The sequence below is a fragment of the Sardina pilchardus genome, chromosome 15 (genome assembly GCF_963854185.1).
Source record: "Sardina pilchardus chromosome 15, fSarPil1.1, whole genome shotgun sequence".
NCBI classification, from domain to species: Eukaryota; Metazoa; Chordata; class Actinopteri; order Clupeiformes; family Clupeidae; genus Sardina; species Sardina pilchardus.
The window spans coordinates 31,034,058-31,056,169 of NC_085008.1; the positions used below are offsets into that span (position 1 = coordinate 31,034,058).

The following is a 22,112-nucleotide window of genomic DNA, read 5'->3' on the forward strand; positions in this document are numbered from 1 at the left end:
CTTGGCCTGGGTGCTGTGATGCTAGCATGCAGTCATTCCCTCATAAAGGCCTCTCGCTCCACCACAACTAGTACAGTCAACTTCAGAGGGGGAAGAAAGAGAGGGATAGAGAGAGAAAGAGAGAGGGAGGGAGAGAGAGCGAGAGAGAACAAGAAAAGCAGAGGTGCATTTTCCGAGTTTAACAAATACCTGTGACGTTTATTATGCAGATGACTGGGGGTGGTGGGCTGTCTACTCTGTTCGGGGGCGACCCAAACGCCTGCAGGCCTTGACTGCATTAAAGCATTTAAGGAGCTATTCAACCATACCTCCTAATTCCATGTGCTCTTTAGGACTTCAGAGACAGTTGAATGACTTGGGAGGTGGGTTCAGCCTCTACCTACAGCTGGGCCGTACGCAAACAAAAGCTTCACGAGGATTCGCGAGAATCCAAGAGTATTGTGGTCCATTCCAACGTCCGCCACAAAAGGCCGTGGCATGTCTGTGCATGTGTGTGTGTGTGTGTGTGTGTGGAGGGTCATGGGAGCTGGTGAGGAAGGCGACGCGGAACACGGGGCCTGCGTGTGTCGCCGCTTACCCCCCCCCCCCCTCAAGGCTGCGCTCCCCGCCACACACGGTACAGCTGGCGTGAGCGTCTCGCCTCCCCTTAATGAAGGTCAGAATGGGGCCCCATTCCTCTTCTTGCGGCGATAATTTATCCCTATCTGCCGTTATCTGCGGCTGGCCCCCTCTAATCCTAATTGTATTGTACGACTGTGCAATGCCTCCCGCTCAGTCTCTGAAGTATTGCCCTCGTCCTTTCATTATCAGTCGACGCCTTGAACCTCTTTTAATTTCCATTCTGTTTTATTTCATTCAATCATTGTGTCTACCTTTACCAGCCACTGTTCAGCTCCCCTCCACATGGTAGTGGTGTGTGTGTGTGTGTGTGTGTGTGTGTGTGTGTGTATGTGTGTGTGTGTGTGTGTGTGTGTGTGTGTGTGTGTGTGTGTTGTGTGTGTGCATGTTTGTGTGTGTGCATGTTTGTGTGTGTGCATGTTTGTGTGTGTGTGTGTGTGTGTGTGTGTGTGTGTGTGTGTGTGTGTGTGTGTGTGTGTGTGTGTGTGTGTGTGTGTATGTGTTTGTGTGTGTGTGTCACGCTCAAAGCCCGATGAAATATTGTATGGTGAAAAGATTTGGCCGGGCGGACTGTTGATTTGACTTTATACGTCTCCTGATGGCCATACGTCCTCACCTTAGCACTCACTTTGGCTTTGATTATCACTTGGAGCTCTTATTGATTATCATGGATTGATACGCTGTGGAGAGCGAGCGGATATGGATTTCAGAATGTGTCTATGATGAAACTAGGGCCCACAAAAACACATCTGGACTGTTTCCCAGGACTTGCCGAGGAGGTGGACGTCCTCTGCGCCCCTCATCCACCCGTCCCCACTTCTGAGAAATAAGAGGCACGTTGTCTCGTGACCCCCTCTTTCCCCCCCATTCCTAAAAAAAACCCGCAAAGGGAAGAATGCTTTGGCGGGCACGTAGGCTAATGAAATTTCTCAAACCAAACTGCGAGTTTTTTTTTTTTTTTTTGTAAATAAATTTTTCACTGAGGTTCCAGAACTGCTGGCTGTGACAGCTGACTAAAATCAATTTTCACAGTGGAGAGACGGATGGAAGCCAAGAGCCTGGGCCAGAACAAACACAGCACATTTGAATATGCGAAATAATGCAAGTCTATACAGAGAAGGTGGAGGAGGAAGAGAGGGGCAGAGGGAGGTGGGAATGGGTGAGTGTGGGGTGGGGGTGGCGGTGGGGGGGAGAGAGCTGAATGGGACTCCCTATCCCTCTGCAGGCATTCACAGAGTTTTGGATTGGGCCCATTTCAGCATGCTAGTTCACTGCAGTGGACTTCCACTGACTAAATCTGTCTGCTGATGGTAGCTTACAGTACTGAGGCAACACCCCACGCTGTTTATTTACTTATCTGATGCCCTTTGTTTAACCTATTCATTGGAATTAAACAACACCAATGAACAATTACATAAATATGTTTAGGGACACAAAACTTGCGTGTTTTATGTTTTTGACTCACTGCATGGCGAGTTGTCAGCTGTAGACTGTATGTCCATGTGTTTAAAATGCAAATTGTGCTTCAAAGTTAATATATTTTCATCACTAAATGTGCTTTAAAAATATGTGAAACTTCCTTGGTGTCATTCTGGCCATTCCATTGGAGCTGCAGGGCTGGGTCAGAGGGCTTTCAAAACAAGCAATCACAAACCAGTTTTGACATGTTCAAAAAAGGCCTGTCTTATCTTCCTTCCTTATATGTAAAGAGATAAGGGAAGTTTCAAGTTTGGGATAATATTCCACTCAACTCACAATTCAGGTTGCCGTTTCAACTCTACGTCAAGGGAAATAGTTCCAACCGGAAAGCCCAGAGTTATGTTCCTGAAGCGAGCAGAAGGGTCATCTTTCTAGGATTGGGGAGGGGGGTGGGGGGGCTCAAGTGTGAACCTTTTTGCATTCCGTGTCACTCATTTTGAATACATCACATGGGCTAACTTTGTGTGACTGTCCTATTTTCCCTTTGAAATCTATGCTATTTCGCACCGAAAGAAACTTACCGCGTTTATTCCTAAGGGTGAATATTGGATTAGAAAAATAACATATTACATAAAGGTATAGCGGTGTTTCTTTGACTCGGCGGCACATGCCCCCAAAAAAGCGGGGCTGCTGGCTCCAACTCTATTCCGACGGCATGCGAACGAAGAACCGTCAGTAAATAGGATGAAAACAGAATAAAAGGCATTGAAATGTCAACACGGGTTTCTTTAAGAGGAGTTTCTGAGAGACACCGCAAGTTTGTGCCGCATAAAGCCACTTAGTGCCTCAGTACCATGGACAGCTACGGTATCAGGCTTACCTCGGTGCACTCAGGCTCCCGCTATGACTTTCTGGTCCATTCATTTGAAGTAGGCTACGAGCTTCATTCTAACCATTTCCTGGAAGATGGATGGACATATTATGTGGGATGAGCTCTATTGTAGCATCCAATAGGTTGGCATGTATGGAGAGTATGGCTACATTATATAGGCTATGTATAAAATATGGATGGCACTTCAACACAAACTTGAGAGGGGAACGTTGGTCATGGTTTTAAGGCTACATCAATGACACCGTCACCTGAATGTTAACCCAAAACAGATTTGTTGGGTGTTGTTAGGAAAGTATAAATATATATGACATGACTTGAAAATAAACTTCTTCGAAGAGAAAAGATGATATTTGGTCGGTTTGATCTTCGCCTAGTCTAGTTTTAATCTCCATTAACTTGTCAGTTTATCTCCAGTCTCCTCACTAGGACAAAAACACGGGTTTTGTTTCCACATTTCCCACAGTCAAGACGAAGACATCAGAGTATCTTGTTTCGTATAAGTAAACTACTCGCTTTGAACTTTATTGTACTTCGCGTCGTTTGCTTTAAACTACATATGTGCGATAATTTGTTACCGATAGCCTATGTGACATGTCTCTATAATTATGTCACAGTTGCAATGGCAGTAATATGCACCTCATGTGGCGACTGAATTGAAACCCTTCTGCATGTAATTCGGAGAACATTACTTTACGTTATGTTGACCTGATGATCTTTAACATCAGGGTGGATTTGTTATATTTTCATGTTGTGAAACTTCTTAAATCTAAACATATTGTCGACTGGGTTGCACTGATGTTTACCTCAGCACTGGACCGAAGATGACAAGTCTCAGCCTTTTAACATCAATTCCCATAAATGGGATCATGCAACAATCTCTTGATCTAGCGACAGCCATGGCCTATTAAATCTACTTTTGTCGTTAGAATCAAGTGGGTGAGACACTGAATCATGGCATTAAAATATAAAAAAACAACAAAACACCCAAAATAACAACTGTGTTGCACAATGCACACACCACGCGCGCGCAAACACTCACACACGCATACAAACTCGCACCAAATAACGTCCATGGGCATCATTCATTGTCATTGGTAAGCATCATTCACCATCATTCTCCTTGGCCCACTGCTGGAGTTTTCATAGCTCACTCTACACCGGCACACAACCTTGCAGTATTCCTCCGGCTGATCCTTCTTCCAGTGCGCAATAATTAGCCTATCTCTGTTTAATGACTAACGCGTCTGACATGGTTGATTTCACAAATCTTACTTCATATTGCTCTCAGCACATCTCTTTCAGATGGACTGTGAGAGTTTGCATAGTGTCCCGAGTATTTTCGGCTAATTCCCTTTCCAAATTATGTGTAAAAGGAGATGATGTTTGCAGGATTTCTCTGGAAGAGTGACTATTATATTACTGCAAGAGGACAGGAAGGTAATGAGACAAAGAAATGTTGGATTATATCATCCCCAACACATAACATACGACTGTTCTGATTTATGTAAATTAGTCTATCAAAAAATAAATAAATAAATCAAAACGTTACTTAAATTATACATTAATACGCAATCAACGCTTGGAACTGGAACACATTTCAACTTGGACATGGATCTGACATTAACGCAGACCACCAAACCGTAGACAGACTGCCCCACTACCCGAGTATTATGCGCACTCTGTGCGCCCGGGCATGTGTGTTGGACTGGGCATTGGCAACGTGAACCGCCAAACCACGTCAATTCATCGCTAGGATCAAATTGTGGACTCAAGAGTGTGGGTCTGCTTTCAGCTCTCATTTAAAGGAGCCAGCTTCTTCTTGTGTGGAGGTTACTGTGCTCATCCTGTGGAGGCCAGCTCGACTCGGGTCTTTCGACAAACTTTCTGGGTTTTTATAGCGGCAGCCTACGGAATCCAGTTATTGTGTTATGAAGCGTTCTGTGCATTTTCACATCACTGAAAGCTATTTGTAGCTTACATCAAGAGGTTTTAATGCAGAACCTTTAGTAAGAGCTGCATTATAATTGTTAAGCTATACCGGAACCAGGAGTGATCAAATTCTAATTGCCTCCGCAAAGGTTTATCCTTAGCCGAGGACCAGGTGACTGAGCAAACTGTTAGCTTGAAGGCATAACGGGCCATGAATATTGATGGTGGCTATAGTTTTTATTTTGACACAATTCTGATATGGGCTCGCAGCACATCCAGCTGGTCCACGCCACGCGCTACACGGGTATTAATTGAAGTGTTGAATCGTTTTGAGCGCGTATTTTGCGCATCTAATGATGGGGAAAATGTGCTGAATAGTCGACGTTCGATTTCGGTCACATTCTGCTGGCGTGCGAGAGGGATCACATATACATTTCACTTAATAATCACAAGTGCGGGCTCATGCATCACAGCCGCTTTGCCTCGGGCTTATTACAGCCGTCACCCTTTTAAACAGCACAATTTGCATGTTGAAGAGCCCACGCACTTTGGCTAAAAACCACCAACTGTGAAAGCACAACAATTAATTTCTGGTAGGCTTCTTGTATAAACATTCCAATGTATTCTATAACGTCGATTTAAAAACTGGAAAAAAAAGTATTTTAACATCATCTTTCCCGGCAAATGAATAACAGTTTACACTATCAAATAATAAGAAAAAAATCTTTCTTAAAAAGTTTCTATACAATTTTAAACAGACAGACTTATATTCTAATTCTATAAGATTTTTTTCCCCCATAAAAGTAGAGTTTATTATGCCATTGTATATTGGAGGGCTTATGTCCCATTTGCTTTCACTGAGATTCACCCCATTTACTTTCACTGGCACAATCTCCAAAAATACGTTAACGAATAGCACATTGTTTTCAAAATGCTAAATTCGTGCTATGTATCAGAGACGGCTTCTGTCGCTACAATTCTGAAGCATTCATAAATGGTCTATGGGTATGTTCTACACGGGGGTCGCTTTGCTGTGAGATTAGGACGGCAAAACAGGTGCAAGCCTCAACCAACCTCGTCCCAAGAGAGACGTGTACAATTGTTCTCGTTTAATAAATATTGGCCTGAGGGGCATTGTCATTGACAACAGGCCTGGGAGCAAGTCTGTGTTTAGAGTGGTTATAATACTACCTATTTCATTTGTTTTGTTTAATCTCATTTCTGTTATCTTTAAAAACTGCTGCAGCACCTTGTCATTCGAAATTGACACCACATAGCGTTTTCCCCCTTAAAAACAAGTGTTAAAAAATATGTGTTAACACCGATTATTTTATTTTCGTAAAACTACTACACGAGTACGCATTACATAAATATTGCATAATTTCATAAAAACTTGAAATCGAAATTTTAAGTTTACACTATAAAATGAATATTTATGTCTGGAAACGACTGTAAAACAGCTCATTTGCATGTATGGGGAAAACGTAGCCTAAACATATAGTATTTGATTGCGTTTACTATTCCAGACTGAACTGGTGTCTAAGATTTACACCGTCAGAAGTCAGGTTTTATTGCAAAACAAGGTTGAAGGTCTGTGTTTGTACAGCTTAAAGTAAATGGATTCTGGGAGGGAGGAGAGTAACCTCCTTTTCCTCCCCAATCTTTGTTTGTGTGGTAATATACATATTTTCGTAAAGGTATTATGTCGGTTTCTCTGTGCTGATTGGGTGCTCAGGTTGGCAAGTCTACGCCCTGCGATTATGTCAGATTGCGTGCAGACCAAACCAGCGCAGCCTTTGAACTTCACCGCTTTTGGCTCTCATTCACACACTCTTCCTCATTTCCTAGCCAGGTGCTTTGCAAGGCGAGAAACCTCTAAGAAAAAACACGCACACAAACATTCCTTATCGACTGCGGGACTTCGCCTTCTCACCTCGGTGGATTGCAGGCGCTCGAGTGGCACCGAAAAGCGCCGTTTTGCAGAAGAGGAAGACATTTTCAACTTCGAAACCACTGCTTCTACCCGACGATCGAAACAAGTGGGAGCCTTATTTTCATTGATGCCGTTTTTGCAACACTTCTCTGCATTTAAGAAGTGGCATGCCTAGCGTCTGTCTGCGAAACAGGTGAATATCTTTCTGCATTGGTTGGTTACAGAACTTTTCTGCGTTGTTTTGATAGGGGGGTAAACAGAGAGTCGTAAAATGTCAAAGCCAGCAGATCATATCAAGAGACCCATGAATGCCTTCATGGTTTGGTCCCGGGGCCAGAGAAGGAAAATGGCACAAGACAATCCTAAAATGCATAATTCAGAAATAAGCAAAAGACTCGGCGCGGAGTGGAAGCTGTTGTCAGAATCAGAGAAGCGACCCTACATCGACGAGGCGAAGCGGCTGCGAGCGCAGCATATGAAAGAGCACCCAGACTACAAGTACAGACCCAGACGCAAGCCCAAAAACCTGCTGAAGAAGGACAGGTACGTCTTCCCCTTGCCCTACCTTGGGGACACGGATCACTTGAAAGGACTTCCCATATCGGCCGCGGACTCTCTTTTGAGTGCCTCAGAAAAAGCCAGAGCATTTCTGCCGCCAACGTCGACACCTTACTCATTTCTTGACCCAAGCCAGTTCAGTTCAAGCGCCATACAGAAGATGACAGAGATGCCCCACACGTTGACCACCAGCACTTTGCCCTATGCGTCCTCATTGGGATACCAGAACGGCGCTTTTGGTAGTTTGGGCTGCCCAAGCCAGCACACCCATACCCACCCTTCGCCCACAAACCCTGGGTATGTGGTACCCTGTAACTGCACAGCCTGGTCGACGTCGAGTTTACAACCTCCCGTTGCCTACATACTTTTTCCAGGTATGACCAAGACTGGGATAGACCCATACTCTTCAGCACACGCTGCGGCTATGTAACCTGATTATAAAAGACTGACTTCTCTTTGAAAACTTGAATACAATGATGCATGTATATACGGACCAAACGCAATCTTAAAGAAACATCATAAACATTTCATGAAGCCGAGGACTTGACAGAGGAACCGGACGATAACTTTAAACGCGATCGAACAAGACGTTCCTACAACCTCAGCGTGGAGCTGGGAATTGATGTAAGGCAGGTGCCCTGTGAACTGTAAGACTTGTAAATGTTATAATGTTTATTAATGGCAACCGGAAAGGGACGCCTTTAACTTTATTTATTATGTACATTTTGATGCTATAATAATATTTTTGTTCAGTGATTAATATTATTATGATCATCATATTTTCAAGACAATTTTGGTTTGCACAATTATCGATTAGTCTACTTGTTTCCTGTATAATGTCTTGATTTTTTGGCACTCAGATGATATGGTTAGGGTCAAAACTAGGACCTTTGAGTTGAATGAATATACGGGTTATATTGTTTATATTTATCAAACTGGCACATAAAATTAGACAGTCTATTTAAAATATCAAATGAAAAAATCTTATCATTCAATATTTTTAATTTTTTGCATTTCCTGTGGTTCAGTGCTAATAGTCACACGTTAATTTTATTTGAAAAAAGAGCTTCAGTTATGAAGTTAAGCAGTTAATGTTGTATTTTTAATCTGAGATGGTAATTTAAAACCTGTCTTGTTATGGAAAGGACATGTATCTAGAAGGGGATACCTCGTTTCTTTGTTCATTTGCCGAGCAAAGACGTTTTGAATAAAGACAATCTGTCTTCAAAAGAATAGAAAAGAATTGTTGTGATTACATTGCTAGTAGAGTTTGGTGATTTAGAAATGCCATAGCCATATTTTGTTAGGCTTGGGATAGTAAAGTCGGTATTAAAAAACCAAGGAGGAAACTAGTGCAATACCAAGACATTAATATCAAAATATTATGGCCTTTACTTGCATCCAAAAAGCTCAGCCTTCTAGGCTATTTTGACACAATTATAAAAAATAAAATGTCACTTGTTTATGTCAAATGTTTTGTCATGCCAAATGTAAATTTTAGAGCTGCAATTTCCACATAGCATAATTGTGGACTTATCTATTTATTATTTTTTTAAAACAAAACACGGCTCCTTTATTGATGACGCCACCTCCAAATTGAACAAGAAAGCTTTGCGCATAACCTGTCATTGTCATTTTCCCAACAATCGTCCCAACAAGCGCCTTAACCTGAAACGGATGCGCTGATTCATCAGAGTGTGCCGAGTGCCCATCTGCTCACCGTGAATAGATGTGAGATAAGTGTTGACAACGCGTGGCTTCCAGGATTTCTCTTGAGGGACCAATGTCAGAATGAAATGGCAAAACAATTAATGTACAGGGAGTCGAACGCAAACAGAGGCCCCCAAACAACAACAATCCATTGAAATTTAGAGTGTGCACCACAATAGGATGGAAATCAGTTTGGAGTGGGGGTGGTTGGAGTAGCTTAGCCAGCCACGCCGTTTAGCATCACAAAACGCTATACGTGAAAATGAATAATTATGCAATAAGACAACGTGGGCAGCTTCGAACAGCGAAAACAGATTCTAATGCAGCTGGTAATTGAGTGCGTAATACTGCGTATGCTATTATTCTGTTCCTGAGTAGGCCTTTAGCTGCCGGTAGTGTTATGTGTACAGAAGATGCGAAATGGCATAATAGACACTAACGCGTTGCATTAGGAGACGGCAGAGGCCTACCTGAAGGGTCTAATTCAGCCTGGCATGTGCTGTCAATTCTCCCTGTGTTGGACATTACTCTGTAGAGCAGCAACGACCCTTTATCTAAACCTGTAGCAGTGGGCCATAATTGAATAGCCTACCACAGGCACAACATATGTTTAAACAACAGCTAAATCCAAAACTATTTCGCCTACTAGTTCCATGCAGATTCAGAGTTTAAACAACAGCTAAATCCAAAAGTATTTCGCATACTAGTTCCATGCAGATTCAGAGTCTAGGTAGGCCACGTTCTTTTCGACCAGCATGACACTTGTGTCTTCTATTTGTTTTCTCGTCTTTTGAACAGTAACATGTTTGGACTATGGCGCCAGATCATAGAACAGGTTCCTAAACATGTTCACTGCTTTCAGGTGTATAAGTACCCACTTTGAATAATAGTGACACTAAAATGAACTGATCGCACTCTTTGATGTTAGGATGTGTGAGAGGTCTCCCCCGCGGCTATTGCGCTAGAAGGACCTGTTTTACAGCTCCTGCGCAAGAGTAGTTGTAGGCGTTTTCCCATGATCTCTACCACTTCAGACCCCTGTAACCTGTAAGAACTCTGACATTCTTAGTGCAAGTGTGTTTTACACATTATATCTCCTCATAGTGGCTTTCACTTTGCACATGGTAAGCGTTTATTTTAATGGCAATGTAACTTAAAACGGTTGATATTGTTGCATTAAGGCTTGAAGCAATATTAATTATGTTTCTCTGATGTTGCATCATCAAAACTGAATGAAAGTGCGAGTTTAGCTATTACAAATTCCATGACAAATTTGGGGGTATTCAACATCTTCTTCCATTGTACCTTTTATACATTCTCTAAAGGAAATATAAAGGACACAAACAAATCGCATTATTACCATCAAACTGCATTTGAATAGCTTAACATGTAATAACTTGCTGGGACCACGCAGAAGACCAACTACTAGCTCTCCAAACTCCTCAAGTACTGAGAGCTTTTTAACTCACAGCGGGTGTACGCTGATTTATTTATAGTCTTTCAGAGAAGATACTTTTTCCCGAAAAAAAAACTATAGCCATCATTTAAATATAGAATAGGATTCACTGAAAGGAAACAAGCTTGGGTTGAGATGGCAAACAGAGGATTGGAATTCGCCTCTACTTTTTGTCTATTGTCGCAGGGGTAGGGAATGGGATTTGCACACCGAGGTGTAATAGCATTACTGCATTAATTAAAAAATTCATTTCACATCCAGATTGTTTACTTATCTGCCAGGAACATATGCCGGCAGAAGTTAAGATTCACGATTCTGCACTATTGCCCAAGGTGCAATTCAGTATAGAGGAGGGAGGGGGAGGAGACAGGCGGCCTCAGATTTTTATGACAGACTTTGCTCTTATCTGGCGCTGTAAATTAGGGTGATACTTCATTGAACCGAATACTAAGTTTCACATCAGTCCCCTAAAGCATGCAGATTCAACTTTGAAATTGGACAATGATAATTACTTTCAAGAGCACTTACATAAAGAAGGGGTAGAGAATGTGTATTTTCTGCCATGTGATATTACACCCGATGTCTTAAAGCAATCAGCGCCTCAACTACGCACAAATTAAACCCACTTCAGCTTAAATGTGGAATAATTCTTCTGACTTGAAAGAAGAGAAGGATTGGCTTTGTTGTTAATTCACACACCCGTATTAAACTAATGGAGAGCAGCAGACCTCTACCTTTCTACCCCCCCCCCCCCTACCCCCCCATGTCTGTCTTTCTCTCTCTCCCCCTCTGTGAGAGACATTAGCATTTTATGAATTATGAGTTGTTAAATATGATTATGCATCGGGCCTACACAGTCACATGGAAATACATGATTGTGAATGATAATCGACTTAATACGTTTAGTTAAGTTGAGAGAGTGTGAGAGAAAGAGGGAGAGGGAAAGACAGAAAGAGCGCGCGCGTGTAATTAGATGTTAATTTATGACCCCCTTCATGGCAATTAATCAACTGTGATCATTTCAGCCATACTGAATTGCCACGCTTGGTCTTTGGAAGTATATGGAACTCAACTGGTGAAAACAAAACCAAAAAAAAAAAGACTTTAAAAGCGCGCACACGCGCGCGCTCGTGTGCACACAGGCACACACACACGGCGCCAAGGGAAAATAATAGAGGCGAAATTATGATTTGAAATTATAGACGCCCTAAATCTCTCCTAAACTCTTCTCCTAGACGTTTTTATTTGAGCACAACAGAGCGTTTCTGCTCCCACAGACCAATTCAATCTGCCTTATCTCCCCGGGACTGCTTTCAGCGGGAGATCAGAGAAAAAGAGAGGATAATTGTTCTTTATTTTATTTAATTTAATGCGACAGCCAGTGCTTTCAGGTCATTTATATGCTTAATTTAGTGATAAAAGTCAATGAGGAGGGGACACAAGGCGCTTTTCTTTCCTCAAACACTTTAGTGGAAAATATAAAACACATGAAACAAAAGTAGAAGGACATGACACTTTTAATTGAATGCCATGGGTCATTTGCATCATTGTCTCTTAATGTCACCCTGAAATCATCGGCGTAGAGCCGAGTAAGATATGTCGGGTACAAATATCTCCCACTGCATCTTGCCATGCTAATTTTCTATTTAACTCCAACTGAAGTCAGTGTAGTTAGCTTAAAAAAAAATAAGCCGCCATCCTTGACTGGCATGCCAAACGATACCAAGCTGTATCTTGACTACGACAGTTACTAAAACAGTTATTGAACAAATACTAAAATGATTATAATAATAATTATTATTATTATCATCATCATGATTATTATTATTATTTACATGCAAGTGATCTGATAAGCCAGCCTATTTCTATTATCACAAACTTAATGTCCAGAATATTCTATATGAATAGTTGAATGCGCTGGCAGGTGCAGGGAAAGCTGATCTCATTTTAAAATATTAACTATTGTCTCTTTCCTCTAAGTCTAAAAAAGCATCATTGCTAAACCCCCAGTCTATCTGAAATTGGATCTGGGATACCATTTTGACAGAGGAAAAGTAAAGCCCGTTCCCGTTGTTTGAAGCTCCGGCCTTGAATTTGGGGGTCCCTAAATTCTCATTTGAAAGAAATGAAATGGTGAACGAGCTGATAAGGAAATGGGGAAGGGATATGCTGAGAGAAAAGGAATCATACCACGGCTGTTTAATGTGCGCTTCCAGTCGGGAAAGTGATTTACACAGAGGCTTTATTCCCCTCCGACTGATATAAAGGAAGTGCATACATCCCTTGCCACACACACACACACACACACACACACACACACACACACACGCACGCACACTTTTTTGCAGGCAGACAGGCTCGATCCCTTGCGCATGCATGCATGCATTGGAATATACATTGACTCGCGTGCAAGAGAACCCACCTATCCATAACCCACACACACAGCAGCCTAAGTTTAGAAGCTATTACTGAAATAGCTACTCTTGACACTTTATCCATCAGTTTTACGCACACATTTATAACAAATTAAAGATATCTCAATGCATTTTCTCTTCAGTGATATTCATGTGGTAAAGTGGAGAAAAAAAACACAATTTCATGACATTTGATCAATAGGATATTTGATATTTGCCTATAATTAAAGATTCACCCCTACTTCAGTAATCATGAAGTCTGCCTTCTGGTAAATAAAAAGGTCAAATGGTACATATTTTGGAGAATATCTGGTAGCTACAAGTAAATCCTAATTGTTCTCAGGCTATTTGAGTTGCATATGATAGTATCAATAAATGAGAGGGATACTGTTTGGGAAATAAACCGTTGGTCACCCATAGTGAGATGGCTTAGTGAAGCGGGACGTTCCATTTTTTTTTTTTTTAAACGTAGGCTAATGTCAATCAGTATACAATGCAATGATCTGGATATTTGTAGGCCTAGGCATAATGGTCTGAAGAATACTAGACTAGTCGCGTAGCCTACAAGTATGCCGTGTCGGACTTCTTGAATAAGGCAACATAAAGAATGAAGAACCAGTGAAGTTTGCCATTGCTGCGTGCTGTCAGCTGTTTATTTGTGTGTAGAATTCGTCCATGTTAAGCTAGTGACAATGCCAGCAAAACTGTCTCTCTCTTTTAAAATAAACTGGCATTCTTTAGGAAACGTAGCTTAAAGCCTGGGCCTAAACGTCATAAGAATATTTAGTCATGTGTAGGCATGTATGTCATGTCGGCCCTATCATGACAATTTCGAACTTCTTGATTAACTCAACATAAAGAAAGAGTGAAGAAAGAATTAAAAAATAGAAAACATGTCAGCAAAGAGTACTTTTGTCTTTGGCATTTTAGAATAAACAGTCTGTCTTATGAACATAGGCTATAGTGAATTCTACCATTCTTCTTCATTCAACCGTTTGTCCAGTTCACAACATTGGTGGGAACTTTTAGCCACATTTAGTTTGAACTTTTAAGAGCAAGTTCTCTCAGTTCTTAATTGTACTACAGAAAAGCAATAAATCAATACTATTTAGCACTGCTCAAAACAATTCCTCCATCTCGAATTTATCAGATGGTCTGGAAGGAACAAACTAATGTTTAGGTAAGGTAGCCTAATGCAACATTTAGGTGGTTTCCAAAACAATCAACTTACTCCAAAACCATGAATGCGTTTTTCAAACAACATTTGAAAGGATAGGCCTACTGTCTTTCAAAACAACACATTTATTCAGGCAATACCAGGACGTCAATGAGAAAACAGTAAAACTGCGAATATTAGGCTAAATATCTCGCTAAAGGTGAAACTAAGAAAACCATTGAATTATACTTCGGAGGTGAACTGTAGGCTAATGCACGACATCCCCCTCAGGTCAGAAGAAACGGTGCGCCTGGAAGAAAGGCGTAGACAGGTTTCCGCCTTTGCATCTCCCTGTGCTACTCCACAGGCATAAACGTAGCCTACCGGAAACGTATGGTTTTATTGCGCATTCCACATTTATGGACTTTATACACGGTCTCAAATGGAATCTGAATGCACGAGTCGAAACACACTATATGAAGGCCATATTTGAAAAGTGGTAGAGCATGCTGTACTTTGGTATTATTATGCTTTCCCCAAACTGACTGAATTATAAGACTTGCCCATGACCTGGTCTAGGATCTTCCGCCATAATCTTTGAACATAAAATCATTGTCTGCTATGTTGCACCTCTATTCTGTCTACTGTTTTTACCTCCAGGTAATCACTGCCATACCCCCTGACTGTAATCCAGAAATCCATAAACCACGAGTCCAACTCTCATGCCAAACCATACAGGTTTAGATGCTTTACAGCCCAACAAACCCTCTATATACCACACACATTGTGATCAACTCTTCTATGTGGTACTATTATTAACACAATTCAAATACATGCTGGATTACTGTGCACAAACACTCATATTAAAAATTAAAGGGAACAGCTTTTTCAATAATGACAAACACAGCTAGACATACATTAATTATGTCTGGAAAAAAATCAATTTCATATTAACTTGCTAAAAATACAATGCTCTCTCTGTCCATTTTCAAAATGATATGTCAATATTTTCCTTCTGTAGACCTGCTGAAACCAGGAAAAATGCATGTTGATATTATGTGTTGAACTGACTTGATATTAAAACTGTGGTAATACATCAACCAGAACGTTCCGCAACACCATCTCCTCTGGTAGAAAAGTAATTCTGCACCACACATATTCAACCCTTTAATTAATTACTTAATTAACCGTTTCTATCCTTCACTCTGTAACCCCTCTTTTCTGATAATTTCTATCACTGCAACACTTAGTTATGTGATAGATTTATGAAACCAGTTGAATTCAGATTGACAATATCTTCTGGTCGGTGAGGAAGATTTCCGTACACATCAGAGCTGTGGAGCGAGCAGGCCATCTGAACACCAGTTTGCTCTGTGCTGTCGGAGGAGAGAGGAGAGAGGGGCCAAGCTCCAGGACCCTGGCTGTGTCTATGACAGACGAAACCACCCACTCGGTTGGAACCGAAAAACAAATCATGCCACCTTGCTGCTTCTGATGCAAGCACTATGAAGAGCTCCACATGCTGATACTGATTTATGCCCTGCTCCCCTCCTTTTTCTGCACTTAATTGTTTTTTTCCCTTGTCCGGGTTGTTTTTCCCCCCCTTGTCCCACTCGAGTTTTTCTCCTCCTTTCTTGGCAGCCAGGCCCACATTTCACCACATCCTGCTACTTACTGCATTTATCATTCATCTCATCTTTTGGTCTGATGCATGCTTCATGTGCCGGCCTGTTTTCAAATCTTTGAACTGTGGAGTTTTTTGCTTGTCATGCTTTTTTGGCCCCTGTGTGATCTGACAGAAATTTGACTTCCACTCTATTGTCAGTGACAGAGCCGGTTATGACTACAAGCACTAAGCAAATACAAAGGTGATTGAAGCTGAAATCCAGAAACACAACAGGTCATTGCACCTTCCTGAAAAATGAAATCTGATGTAATATAACTAAATAAAGCAAGTACTTCAGCAAAAGAATCAATAATGTTATCTTCAGTTCCCCCCATCCTTCCTACCAAGGTGAAAGTGAGATGTCTGTCTCTATTGGTTGAAATGGCACTCATTGACACTGATTGGCTGACAGGATGACAGGCTGTCAGTCGTGCCGTGGCCTCTCTGGGGGAGTGTGATCAGGAGCATCGCGCCGCTTTCAGCCACGCTCAAGCCCAGGTGTCCAAGGTGATGGCACTCCTGGCGGGGTTCACCGCCGATGGCTCGACACATGCTCACCACTCCAGCAGTCACCTGTCCCACCTGTCCCACCTGTCAGGCTCACAGGGATGACCTGGGAGTGACCCGTTCATCTGGGTCAGTCAAACACGCCTAGACCCTGTATGGTCAGTGGTCAGTGTACAGACTATGTGCTGGAGATTTGGGCAATCACAAACGAGTACGCCGAGATTGAATCAAACACATGCATGCACATACACGCGTGCGTGCGCATGCGCCCGCCCACACACACACACACACACACACACACTTACAGTACACACACACACACACACGCTTTTCTGCAAGTTCTGCCATTTCTGTTCTATTAATCTTTTCACTGAATACCAAAGAATCCAGTCACGTGTCACATGGTGGACAGGAGTTCAAATAAATTCCTAAACTCAGTCCATATCTGGATGTCTACATCTTCTGGGTGAAAGGGATATCAGTCAGCAACAGTGAGTTTCAGTGCCTCTATCACCCCGAGCACACACACACACACACACACACACACACACACACTCTCACTCTCTCTCTCTCTAAAACACACAACCACACACACACACACACACACAAACACACACACACAGGTGAGTAGAGGTGGGGGAAGCACTGCACGGGACCTGAGAAAAGGTAATTAAATTTGTGGGCAGCGGTTCAGATCTCCTCGTCATCCCTTTTCTCCCCAACGCAACATCAATCTTAACAAAGGGGATTAGCGCTTTAAAAAGGCCTGCTGCAATTAATCGTTTGCTGGAAGAAAGCTATTGGTGTTGGCTCTAGTGGGAATTTCTTTTAAATGATAGTGGGTTGATGTAATTTTAGGCCCCCATCGAGAATGACTGACGTCCCACAATAAGGCTTGATTGTGCTGTAAATCACAGATTCGTCAGGCGGTCAGTGTCTGAATTAAACGTGCATTTTTGAGCTGTCTGCTTTCACACCACCCAGCCCTTGCTGTCGTATTTACTTGTTGTTGTTTCACAGTCTGCTCTGCTGCCGTGATGAATATTAGATTTATTTCAAGTGAAAGGATTTAAGGATTTAATTTTGTCATGACATGTTTGTGATGAGTTTTACTATATTTACTTCAGTTCACATGGCTGTTCCTTGAGGAAGGGGTTTCTAATATGTCGCTTGTCTGTTACTGTATGTAGTAAAACTGGTAGCTCGTAATCATACATACACATACTCAGACACACACACACACACACACACACACATACGCAAACAAGCGCACACACACACACACACACACTCTCTCACATTCTCACATTATCTCCCCTATGCTTGCACACAAACAACAACAAACACTCACTGCACAACCCAGGTGTGTTGAGCCAGTCCAACAGCTGGTCTTCAACCAGATGAGAAAGAGTGTGAGTGTAAGAGAGAGAGAGAGAGAGAGAGATCAAAAAGGAATGAGGGAGGATAATAAGAGAGCATCCAAGATATTGAGAGATAAGGAGACAGAGATGAAACAAAAGCAAAAAGAGAACGATAGATTGTCAGTGAGAACACAACAGTCGGTCAAAAGACAGAGAGTGAGAGAGAGGGATAGAGAGGGGAGAGAGAGAGAGAGAGAGAGAGAGAGGAGCCACGAGTGAATCCCTGAACAGGGAGGATGCTAATCGCTGCTCCCCTTGCCTGAGCATGCCTTCCTGGTCCAAATGAGATTAGCCGGGGCTGCGTGCGTGGGGTTCTGGAGGTGAAAGGTAAAGGCACTTATCAGCAGGGTCCCCTCGGGGGGGCCACGGTGGCTGACTCAATCAAAACCCCTGCACGCACTTCTCACTGGATTAGACTAATCACGAGAGAGCGGAAAAAGGGGTGGTGGTGCGGGGTGTGCGGGGGGTGCCACGTTTAGACCACTTATCGGGACAAAAAACATTGGGCTCTCTTTCCCTTTGAACAGACCCTACAGAAATGTTTGTTAATTTTATTTATTGCAGGGAGGCTTGTCGATGTGGCAATCTTCCATGGAATCATTAAAAAGGGCTCCTCCACTCACTGAAGGCACACACTGCGTACATACCGCAGAAGATAGCGGAGCCTTTGAAGTCTCAAAATCAACCCCCCACCACAACTTTGCTCATTGTCATTGTTATATATTTATTTCGCTCTGACTATTTTGTGAGTGCGCCATAGAGACACCATAGATCACAATGATGTGAGGTGGCGAACCCAACAAAGAGACCCTAGAAAAAAAAAAAAGATAAATATTTATTCTGTGGCAACTTTAGGCGCCAAATAGGCCTTCAGTGCTGTACTCTTGAGCAGTAAGGCGATAATATGCAATTTCCACACCTACAATTACCTTTGGAAATTAATCTCCATTTCTGGAAGGGATTCACCCCAGTTTACACATGTGCGGTATCTCCTGTTTTCAGATGATCTACAAAGTAATTGGTGCATTATCATAAAGTTTACCGTAAGTTTAATGTGATTTCTAAGGCGGGGGAAAAGGGGGTTGGGGGCAAGCCCATCTCCTCATAGCTGATTGCTGATGTCTAATTTAGGATTCTGTTTTCTATTTGGTCGTCTGATCATCTTGGTCCAGAGGCTTTGATTATAGGGTCAATGTAAAGGTTCAATGCAAACCTCCACATACTGTATATCTAGGAAAAGCTGCTTCCAGACAGCACTGAATGCAATGAATGTGTGGGATTCTGCGCTCTACGGAATCGTCTGACCGCCATAAGGCCATGAGGCTCATATACATGAGCCAGTACCCTTAAGTGATTCTTCAGTGATCTGGCACTCCAGCAGACATCATTCTCTAGGCTGCCTCCATTCAGCATCGCCCATGTTAAACGGAAATGTCTCATGCGCATATTCAAATCTCACGCTGTCCTTGAGTGGCCCATTGATTTAGAGGCTGCATTTCCTTGTATCAATAGAACAGGCTTATGAGTGGGCAAAAACGACTTTTTTCCCCCTCAATGACATGATGAAAAGCATATGCATTGTTTTTTTCTACATAAAAGGAACTAAACGTCCCTTTTTTGCCTTTTACCTTGGCCTATTCTGTGCGTTCGGGGAGACTGTATTCTTGTATTTCCCATTAGCTTTGTTTCTTATGTGTAGCTATGAATGGCTATTTGCAGCCATTATGTCCTAAGCCCATTAAGTTTTGCCTCTCTGAATGCCCGTGCTTAATGCTCTTTGACAACCCCCCCCCCCCCCCCCCAGTCATCACTTTGTACCAATTCAAACACACTCATGGACCAAAGAGGTAACAAGGTCATCAGAATAAATATCTGTTAGACTACATAATCATATGCATATGCAATTTGAATTTCAGATGATATTGTATCCTGGAAGCCTATTTCTCTCAGTCAATGAAGCTACTTTGTTCATCAAAGGACAGCATGTTTGGAATGTATCATACATTCCTAGTATACCTTGTTTGGCAGGGTGCCAGCGATGTCAAGGGCAGTTCATATAGAAATGGCATATATGGGTAACATTAACTGCCTTAAGTCACTTCAGCAGCATCCATCAAAGAAAACACAAACAAATAGTAAACATGGCGACCTAACACAGAGGTGGAGATTGGACTTGCGCAGGCACAGTGCCAGTTGGGAGATGTAATGTATGGAGGGAATCAATGGGTATATGGCCACAGAGTACAAATAAAGATAAAAGCGCGAGGGCGACAAGCCTCAAAACAGGCAAAACATCATTAAGCTTTTTACCTTCAGCTTTGTAAGGCCACGTTGCCTCTTTATATTCACATTGGCTGAGGCCTCCAGTTTATTCACGACCTCAGGCCTTGAGCTCTTGTGAAACACCAATTAAATGAGAGAACTGGGGCAAAAGAAAAGTTTGAATGGAGAAGCGGCGGGCCTTATATAACATCACAAGTCAAGGATTGCACTTTGTTGCGCAAACATATGCACATGTGTGTGCTTTACTACAAAAAGGGATAACTATATTGTGTGGCGGAATAACATTGGGAGCACTTAGACTCTACGCAGTAATATCCTCACTCCAAAGTGAAGCTGAAAGTGCAAGAGTGAGGATATTACTGCGCCACACAATATAGTTATCCCTCTTACCTGCTTACAAATGCACCACGTTTTATTTTGTCTCAACATACTTGGCCGTGTGACTACTCGTGTAACTGCTATCAAAGTTGCGCCGCGCGCCAGAGCCAGTGAGTGCACGCATGGAAACGTGAGAGGTATGTATCAACTCGTCTTAATTAAGGGAATAACATAGTTTAATATGAAAAAAATGGTGAAGTGTTCCTTTAATAGCCCTAATTGCGACAAGCAAGCCTCTTTGAGCCATAGACAAACAGTTGAAGGATGTCAAGCCTGAGCTGAGTGGCAATGTCTCAGGAGCCTGCCGTGAGGCATCTGTTTACTGTAGAGGACATGATATCTCACCGGCAGTGGTGAAGACCAGCCAGTCTTTTCACAGAGAGGCTGTTAGCCACAAGGACATTTGTCTTCTGTTGCTGCTCTTGTGTAGCGGAACCGTAGCTAAGATATGATGTCGAGGGAGAAGTTAAGAGTTTCAGGTCAGACTCCTCGTGTTGACAACCTGACAGTAAACGAACGTGACTGACAATATGCAAAACAATATGCTCAAAACAATACATTCACTATTCTGAACACCAGGATTGGAATGTATATGTTGCCTACCAATGTTATAACAATACACTTCTTGTCAATTTTAGGGAATGTACTCCTCTTGGTCCCATAGCTGTTCATTGTGTGTGTGTACGCACAGAGCTCATACAGTCCTCACCTACAAACTATAATCCGAAACTGGGCCATACAACATTCCAGTCAATCAACACATTGCTCCACAACAACAAAAGGGCTCATTAGAATTGATTGGCTGTTGAGTTCAAATATCAAAAACCTTTAGAAAGAATCACAGACAGCACTTTTAACCTGGTATGTGTGTGTGTGTGTGTGTGTGTGTGTGTGTGTGTGTGTGTATGTATGCATATGTGTGTCAGAGGTTCAGAGTGTATTCTTACCTGCTGCCTTGCCTGTGTTCATTGCTGCTTGACCTTATCTGCCCTCTGCCTCGCTCAGAACTGTTAGTCTCAGCCAGTTCTGTTTTCTCTTTGGCTGGTGACAAAAAAAGGACACTGTCACTCTTTATTGGGATGGTCTCCTATGACTATCTACACTGCTCAAAAAAATAAAGGGAACACTGGTTCATAGGAGTATAGCATCAAGTCAGTCATACTTGTGAGATATTGATTTGGCCAGTTATGTAACAGAGGTGGTTTGTGAATCAGGTTGACCTGCTTTGATGTCAACAAAATGTTCTACAGGTGTACTAGAGGGCCAACTGTGACGACCCCCAAAACAGGAATGTTTTTACAGGTGGTGGCACATGGTAATTTTTCCATCTTCATCCTTCTTGACTGATTTGGCACTAGTTTTGCATTTGGATAAGGTCAGTGTTACCACTGGTAGCATAAGCCAGTATCTGGAGCCTACAGAGGTTGCACAGGGTAGTCCAACTCCTTCAGATTGGCACACCAATACGTTCCATTGCCAAAATGACTGCTGTGTCTCCCCCTGCAGTCTCAAGAGCATGGAAGAGATTCCAGGAGACAGGCAATTGCTCTAGGAGAGCAGGGCAGAGTGGTAGAAGATCCTTAACCCAGTAGCAGGACCAGTATCTGCTCCTTTGTGCAAGGAGGAACAGTAGGAGCCCTACTAGAGCCTTACAGAATGACCTCTAGCAGGTCACTGGTGTGAATGTCTCTGGCCACACTGCCAGAAACAGACTTCATGAAGGTGGCCTGAGGAACCGATGGCCTCTAGAGGGACCTGTGCTCCCTGCCCAG

General features: G+C 42.5%; 2 protein-coding genes across 5 annotated transcripts in view; one reads left to right on the top strand and one right to left on the bottom strand.

Annotated features, from left to right (window-relative positions):
• The window catches only part of LOC134102133 (uncharacterized), a 76,224-nt gene that overhangs the window by 14,460 nt on the left and 39,652 nt on the right, over nucleotides 1–22,112 (bottom strand). For all 4 annotated transcript variants that reach the window (XR_009941482.1, XR_009941481.1, XM_062556135.1 and 1 more), the window contains one exon: nucleotides 21,288–21,381. Coding sequence is in view for 2 of the 4 variants with exons in the window: in XM_062556135.1 (XP_062412119.1) it covers nucleotides 21,288–21,381 (94 nt within the window). In the remaining 2 variants the exon portion in view is untranslated. The remainder of the gene's footprint in view (nucleotides 1–21,287; nucleotides 21,382–22,112) is intronic.
• On the top strand, nucleotides 6,686–8,105 carry sox14 (SRY-box transcription factor 14). Its single transcript, XM_062556749.1, has one exon. It carries the CDS (start codon nucleotides 7,063–7,065, stop codon nucleotides 7,777–7,779), a length of 717 nt encoding a protein of 238 aa, XP_062412733.1. The 5' UTR covers nucleotides 6,686–7,062; the 3' UTR covers nucleotides 7,780–8,105.